This window comes from Somniosus microcephalus, chromosome 4 (genome assembly GCF_052327205.1).
Source record: "Somniosus microcephalus isolate GS21.2 chromosome 4, FLI_Smic_1.0, whole genome shotgun sequence".
In the NCBI taxonomy this organism is placed as follows: Eukaryota; Metazoa; Chordata; class Chondrichthyes; order Squaliformes; family Somniosidae; genus Somniosus; species Somniosus microcephalus.
The window spans coordinates 158,942,851-158,949,560 of NC_140990.1; the positions used below are offsets into that span (position 1 = coordinate 158,942,851).

Here is a 6,710-nt window from a genome sequence, read left to right on the forward strand (position 1 = left end):
ATTGGTGATCATTTTCCAGAACTCCCTGGACTCAGGAAAGGTCCCGGCAGATTGGAAAACTGCTAATGTAACACCCTTATTTAAGAAGGGAAGTAGACAAAAAGCTGGAAACTATAGACCAGTTAGCCTAACATCTGTGGTTGGCAAAATATTGGAGTCCATTATTAAGGAAACAGTAACAGAGCATTTGGATAAACATAATTTAATAGGACAGAGTCAGCATGGTTTTACGAAGGGGAAGTCATGTTTGCCAAATTTGCTCGAATTCTTTGAGGATGTAACATACAGTGTGGATAAAGGGGAACCAGTGGATGTAGTGTATTTGGACTTCCAAAAGGCATTTGACAAGGTTCCACACAAAAGATTACTGATCAAGATAAATAATCACGGGATTGGGGGTAATATACTGGCATGGGTGGAAGATTGGCTATCTAACAGAAAACAAAGAGTTGGGATAAATGGTTCGTTCTCGGGCTGGCAATCAGTAACTAGTGGTGTTCCGCAGGGGTCAGTGCTGGGACCCCAACTCTTTACAATCTATACTAACGATTTGGAGGAAGGGACCGAGTGCAACATATCCAAGTTTGCCGACGATACAAAGATGGGAGGGAAAGCAGTGAGTGAGGAGGACATAAAAAACCTGCAAAAGGACATAGACAGGCTAAGTGAGTGGGCAGAGATTTGGCAGATGCAATATAATGTTGGAAAGTGTGAGGTTATGCACTTTGGCAGAAAAAATCAAAGAGCAAGTTATTATCTAAATGGAGAGAAACTGCAAAGTGCTACAGTACAAAGGGATCTGGGGGTCCTGGTGCATGAAACACAAAAAGTTAGTATGCAGGTGCAGCAGGTGATCAGGAAGGCCAATGGAATCTTGGCTTTTATTGCAAGGGGGATGGAGTATAAAAACAGGGAAGTCTTGCTGCAGCTATACAGGGTATTGGTGAGGCCACACCTGGAATACTGCGTGCAGTTTTGGTTTCCATATTTAAGAAAAGATATACTTGCTCTCGAGGCGGTTCAGAGAAGGTTCACTCGGTTGATTCCGGAGATGAGGGGGTTGACGTATGAGGAAAGGTTGAGTAGGTTGGGCCTCTACTCATTGGAGTTCAGAAGAATGAGAGGCGATCTTATCGAAACATATAAGATTGTGAGGGGGCTTGATCGGGTGGATGCGGTGAGGATGTTTCCACTGATGGGTGAGACTAGAACTAGGGGGCATAATCTTAGAATAAGGGGCTGCCCTTTCAAAACTGAGATGAGGAGAAACTTCTTCACTCAGAGGGTAGTAAATCTATGGAATTTGCTACCCCAGAGAGCTGTGGAAGCTGCAACATTAAATAAATTTAAAATGGAGATAGACATTTTCCTAGCAGATAAGGGAATTAGGGGTTACGGGGAGAGGGCAGGGAAGTGGACATGAGTCTAGATTCAGATCAGCCATGATCCTATTGAATGGCGGAGCAGGCCCGAGGGGCCGTATGGCCTACTCCTGCTCCTATTTCTTACGTTCTTATTAAAGGGTATGGGGAGTGAGCAGAAGCGTGTGATAAGACTGGGTAGGATATTAAAGGGTATGGGGAGTCAGCGGGAGAGTGAGATTAGAATGGGTGGGATATTGAAGGGTACGGGGTGTGAGCAGGAGAGTGAGATTAGACTGGGTGAGATATTAAAGGGCATGGGGAGTGAGCAGAAGAGTGTGATTAGACTGGGTAGGATATTAAAGGGTATGGGGAGTGAGCGGGAGAGTGAGATTAGACTGGGTGGGATATTAAAAAGTACGGGGTGTGAGCAGGAGAGTGAGATTAGACTGGGTGAGATATTAAAGGGTATGGGTAGTGGGCAGGAGAGTGGGATTAGACTGGGTAGGATATTTAAGGGTATGGGGAGTGAGCAGGAGAGCGGGATTAGACTGGGTGGGATATTAAAGGGTATGGGGAGTGAGCAGGAGATTGGAATTAGACTGGGTGGGATATTAAAGGGTGTTGGTGATCTTTTTCTGATCTGTAACAGACTGTGATTCGATGGCCTGTTTCTGATCTGTAACAGACTGTGATTTGATGGGCTGTTTTTGATTCAGGCAATAATGACATTTTCCCAGAAAAGTGGATCATGCTTCTGGGAAAACAAATTTATGTGTTGCCTTTGAAATGGTTTTACTCGGCAATGATGTAAGATTTGGATTGCTGTGGTGCTCCGATCTTCACTAGACATTTACTATCTACGAGTGTGATTTGGTAAGCTGCTCATGTATGAATCTGAGGCAATCCTGTGATCTTTTGTCTCCTGACAGGTCCGCTCAGCACTGGATAAAATCGAGGAGCTGGAGATGAGCAACATCCACCTATCGAAGAGGCTGGAGAAGATGAAAGCCAACCGGAGCGCCCTGCTATCCCAGCAGTAAGGGGCCCACTCCCAACAGGCCGAGACTTGGGCCCGGCTGCCTGTTACGGGAACTCGCTTTTTACAAAAAGTTATTCATGAGACGCTTCACTGTTACCTCACACACACACACACACACACACACACACACACACACACTGCTGAGGAAAAAAAATGGGAAAAAATTGCACATGTTTCTGACTCGCCACTTACACTATTTTCTTTAGAAGGTTTCCAAGTCAACACTTCTGGCACAGGCACAATGGTCTGAGTGGCCTTCTTATGTGCTGTGTCATTCTATGATTCCATCAGCAAGCAATATCTTATCTTTAACAAGGGATTTGGTTTTAAATAGTAAGAGAGGAGTCCGGTTTGTGTGGTGGTTATGTTTATGGACAATTAATCGAGGGAATTTTCACCATAACAGTTTGAGAATTTGAATTCAGTTTCAAACATCTGGAAATAAAAATCTAGTATCAGTAAAAGTGATCATGAAGCTGTCGATTGTTGTAAAAATCCAACTGGTTCATTAATGTCCTTTAGGGAAGGAAATCTGCTGTCCTTACCCCGTCCGCCTATATGTGAATTCAGTCCCACACCAACGTGGTTGACTCATAACTACCCCTTGAAGTGGCCTAGCGAGCCATTCAGTTACCACCACCTTCTCAGGGCAACTAGGGATGGGCAATAAATGCTGGCCTTATCAGAATCCAGAGAGTGATTTAAAAACAAAATGGGCAGGTGAGCCATTGCATTGAGCTTTCTTGTTCAGCACTGGTGTGGTTGTCACTGAGTATTTATTGGTTGTGAGCGGTAGAAGATCAGTCAGATGCCAACACACCGTGGGGATTGTGCCAACAGCACAGTGTCGTCTCAATCCCCGCGGTGATTATTTTCCATATTTTAATATTTTCGCCGTACTTTGCCAATGGCCCCCGATCTCGATCACTGCAGAATGCAGAGTTAAAGGGAGGGAGGGAGGGGGTTTTGCAAATGGTGCTGAGAGTAAATCGCACTCTTTTTTCAAAGAACCATCGAATCAAATCTCGGGAACTCAGCCCAGACTGTGAGTGTGTCACTGGGGCAAGTTGAGCCACCTGGATCCAGAATACACCGTAACAGTATTGAAGCCCACTTTAAATAAATGCACTAATTGAGGATCGACAAATTCAGACGATGCTCTGGCTTTTATTGATTCCGTTTTTTTTTTCAATTCTGCCATACGGCTGCTTGGATTTTATGTCTTGTGAAACAAAATGGTTAAAGGTTCTTAACGGTTAATTGGACACGCACAAAATAGGGCAGATGATGTTCCAGACAGCGATTGGGGTTTCCTTTTGTAACACGATAACGGAAATCAGCTGTCTGGGGCGATGGGGAGATGAAAGAGGGAAGATGGCGTTGAGGAGGAAGCAGTTTTCATTGATGGACTGTCCTTGTGACTTTTGCAGTATTTTGGCTTCAGTTTATCCAGCACTCGATGTCTTGCAAAGCAGGCCATGGCGGGTGGCGGGGTGCTTGACCACAATGCATCAGCGACGAATGCAATGAATAGCAGGGCCTGCTCAGCTTTGAGGCTTGGGGAACGGGTTCTTTATGTTCCTCCATCATACCAGGCCTTCTCTACCTGAAACTGAAGTGCCAGAGCCAGCAGCATTTGCAACAAGCAGTGTTTATAACTGCTCAAGATATGGATAATCTTATTTTCAAAATGCTTTCAGCTGTGTTTTTCTTTTTTATTAAAAACGGTGCAAGCACTTCTGGCCTGAGACACATGATTGGAATGTGTTTAGGCCTGAGGAACTAAATTATTTTGGAAGTATTAAGCAATGAGAAGTGCTTGCGCCATCGACGAATGAAATGTGTTTCTCCGTAATGGAAAATGGCGACAATAAGATAAAGTTAAATCAGGAAATCCAGAAACCAGTCCAGGGAATGATTTAAAGAAAAATGTACATACTGTAGCTTTTAAAATTACTTTTTCACATGTTGTACATGACATTTTTTTGCTCTTCTGAACAGATTCTAGCTTGGGCAGCGAGCTGGTTCTTTTTCTTTCCTTGAACCTGTTGAGGTTTCAGCTGTAAGAGGATGGGTCGAGAGAGTTTTCTGTTGAGGGATTGAAGCTGTTGCATAGGATTCTGTTTGTTTTGTTTTAGAATCGGGAGATCTGCTGTGATCTGCTAAGCAGCGGTTACTACAACACACTGATGTATTAATGGTGACACTACATTCTCAAGCTAATAAAACCTTTTAGAGAGACTTTCAGATGGTGTCACTCTTCACTGATGGGTGGATTGATGTTGTTAATTGTGACGATCGATACGATGTGAATATACAGTTGTGTACAACAGGCCTTCCATCCCTAGAACCTGGGTTCAAATTGAGTGGGAGGCATCTCTTCTGGCTGCAAGGTCTGTACGAGACTTGTGCACATAATCCAGGCTGACACTTCAGTGCAGTACTGAGGGAATTCTGCACTGTCCTTTGGATGGGATGTTAAACCGAGGCCCCAACTACCCCCTCAGGTGGATGTAAAATATCCTAACTCACTATTGGAAGAAGAGCAGGGAAGTGCTGGCCAATAAGTATCCCTCAACAACAACAACAACATGTATTTCTATAGCACCTTTAACTAGTAAAACATCTCAAGGCGCTTCACTGGAGTGTTATCAGACAAAATTCAACACCAAGCCACGTTAAGGATATATTAGGACAAGTGACTAAAATCTTAGTTCAAAAGGGTAGGTTCTACAGAGCATCTTAAAGGAGGAAAGAGAGGCGGAGAGGTTTAGGGAGGGAATTCCAGAGTTTAGGGCCCAGGCAGCTGAAGGCACAGCCGCCAATGGTGGAGTGATGGAAATCGGGGATGCGCAAGAGGCCGGAATTGGAGGCGAGCAGAGATCCTGGAGAGTTGTATGACTGGAGGAGGTGACAAAAATAGGGAGGGGTGAGGCCATGGCGGGATTTTAAAACCGAGTCGTTGCCAGACCGGGAGCCAGTGTAGGTCAGCGAGCACAGGGGTGATGGGTGAACGGGACTTGACGAGAGTTCACATATGGGCAGTATCTGAACCAACATCACTTTGTGCCGTCCTGAAAGATGCTATACAAATGAAACTCTTTCTTTACATGAAATATGTTTGCAGAATTCTCAATCCTATTCCTAACGGCCATGAGCCTAGAGCATAAAACTGCTCTAATCCAGCACCAACTGGTAATCTCATTCAGAGAGGACGTCAAGTGGTTGGTGTGGGAAATAAAACAATGGCACTGGTTGCAATTGGGGTGGTTTTTAAAAACAATTCTGACTGAGCTACATTGTTGCAGCATTGTAGAGGGAGCTTTACTCTGTATCTCACCCGTGCTGTACCTGCCCTGGGAGTGTTTGATGGGACAGTGTAGAGGGAGCTTTACTCTGTATCTCACCCGTGCTGTACCTGCCCTGGGAGTGTTTGATGGGACATTGTAGAGGGAGCATTACTCTGTTACTAAATTGTGCTGTACCTGCCCTGGGGTTTTTTTAACACTAATACTGGATACCTGGAATGGAAAAAATTGGATTTAGAACATGCTACAGTTTCTGTTTTTGTTACTGTTACTCTGTGACTCACCTTGGTATATTCAAAACCCTGGTTAAATATTATACCGGGCTGGAAGATGAATGATGAATAATGCATATTGTACCCGGCCCTTTACCATACTTAACAATCTTTTCATTTCCCTCCGCCTGTTGTATATCTGCCCATTTCACTCTGCCTGTTCTATATCTGCCCACTTCGCTCTGCCTGTTCTATTTTTGCCCACTTCACTCTGCCTGTTCTGTATCTGCCCACTTCACTCTGCCTGTTCTATATCTGCCCACTTCACTCTGCCTGTTCTATATCTGCCCACTTCACTCTGCCTGTTCTATATCTGCCTACTTCACTCTGCCTGTTCTATATCTGCCTACTTCACTCTGCCTGTTCTACATCTGCCTGTTCTATATCTGCCCATAGCTGTCTTTCCCAGCCGCCTGATTGGTTCTTGCTTTTGCCGCCCGGAGCCCGTGTAACACGTGTCAGGAGCACGTGCCTTCCGTCGCGTGCGGGGACGTTCCCCAATGTAGTTTGATTGACGCTCATGGTGACCAATGAGAGCGCGGTGTGGAGTGGAGTGGGCGGGAGTTGGCTCCTGCTCGCCCCAAGCAGGGAGCGCGCTGATGCCTGTTAACGGTCGGCGGGAATGGCGGCGGTTGGTTTGAGACCGCGTGTGAGGACCTGAGGCAGCGCCGGGGAAGGCCGGGCCAGGTGAGGCCAGATATTTGGCTTTTTATCCGCGGGTCAACTG

General features: G+C 45.4%; 1 protein-coding gene across 1 annotated transcript in view; it reads left to right on the forward strand.

Annotated features, from left to right (window-relative positions):
* Positions 1 to 4,650, forward strand: part of LOC147119958 (leucine-rich repeat flightless-interacting protein 2-like) — a 172,310-nt gene extending 167,660 nt beyond the window's left edge. Inside the window, exon 28 of the mRNA XM_085984185.1 lies at positions 2,294 to 4,650. Coding sequence (XP_085840311.1) covers positions 2,294 to 2,404 — 111 coding nt within the window. The 3' untranslated portion in view covers positions 2,405 to 4,650. The remainder of the gene's footprint in view (positions 1 to 2,293) is intronic.
* Positions 4,651 to 6,710: the final 2,060 nt, after the last annotated feature.